This window comes from Bison bison, unplaced genomic scaffold (genome assembly GCF_000754665.1).
Source record: "Bison bison bison isolate TAMUID 2011002044 unplaced genomic scaffold, Bison_UMD1.0 scf7180017864467, whole genome shotgun sequence".
Lineage (NCBI taxonomy): Eukaryota > Metazoa > Chordata > Mammalia > Artiodactyla > Bovidae > Bison > Bison bison.
In genome coordinates, this window is record NW_011495028.1 from 272,529 (window position 1) to 273,268 (window position 740).

At 70.7% G+C, this 740-nt stretch overlaps 1 protein-coding gene across 1 annotated transcript in view; it reads right to left on the reverse strand.

The window, feature by feature from the left end:
* TRIM67 (tripartite motif containing 67) overlaps nt 1-740 on the reverse strand; it is a 59,011-nt gene that overhangs the window by 57,748 nt on the left and 523 nt on the right. Inside the window, exons 2-3 of the mRNA XM_010860528.1 lie at nt 320-740; nt 29-256 (exon numbers count right to left, since the gene is read on the reverse strand). The exon at nt 320-740 is cut by the window's right edge and continues 2 nt beyond it. Coding sequence (XP_010858830.1) covers nt 29-256; nt 320-740 — 649 coding nt within the window. The remainder of the gene's footprint in view (nt 1-28; nt 257-319) is intronic.

A 740-nucleotide genomic window follows, 5' to 3' on the forward strand; every position in this document is an offset into this window, starting at 1 on the left:
CCCCGTGCCCCGCCAAGCGGGCGCTCACCTTGTGCTGTTTCCACATGGCCCCCAGAGGCTTCACCTCGTGCTTGCCGTGCCGGCCTTCCTCCAGGCACAGATAGCACACCGGGGTTCGGCAGCTTAAGCAGTACATGCTGTAGTTCTCCATTTCGTGTTCGGGGCACGTAGGGTACTTGCGGGCGGTGTTGCCCCCCGCCGCTCCGGCCCCGGTGGCTCCCGGGCTCTTGCAGCCGCCACTTCCGCTGGGGGCACCCTGGACAGCGCCCGGGGACCCGGAGGCGACCTCGGAGGGCGCGGGCGGCGGCGGCGGCTGCACCAGGCGATGCTTAGCGAAGGGTCCCCGGGATGGATGGCACTTGAGCTGGCAGGCAGCGCAGTAGAGCACGTCACACTGCTCGCAGAGCGTAGCGGCCGGCTCCGGCGGGGTGCGGTCGCACAACTGGCAGATGGCCACCGCAGTCGCTGCGGACGTCCCCGGCGCCGCCCCGCGGCCCTGCTGATACCGCTGCACGATGGCCTCAAGCAGTCGGTTGCGCTGGAAGCCGCGCAGGCCGCGGTGGTCCAGGGAAGCGCTGCGGTGGCACTGCGGGCACGTGATGGAGCTTGAGGACGAGGACAGCGAGGAGCAGGCGGCGCCCCGGGCAGCAGCGGCGGAGGAGCCGGGAGGCGCGGGCACCATGGGCAGCACTCGAACCCCGTTTGGGGACTTGAGGCTCGGGGTGTAAGAGCCATAACCG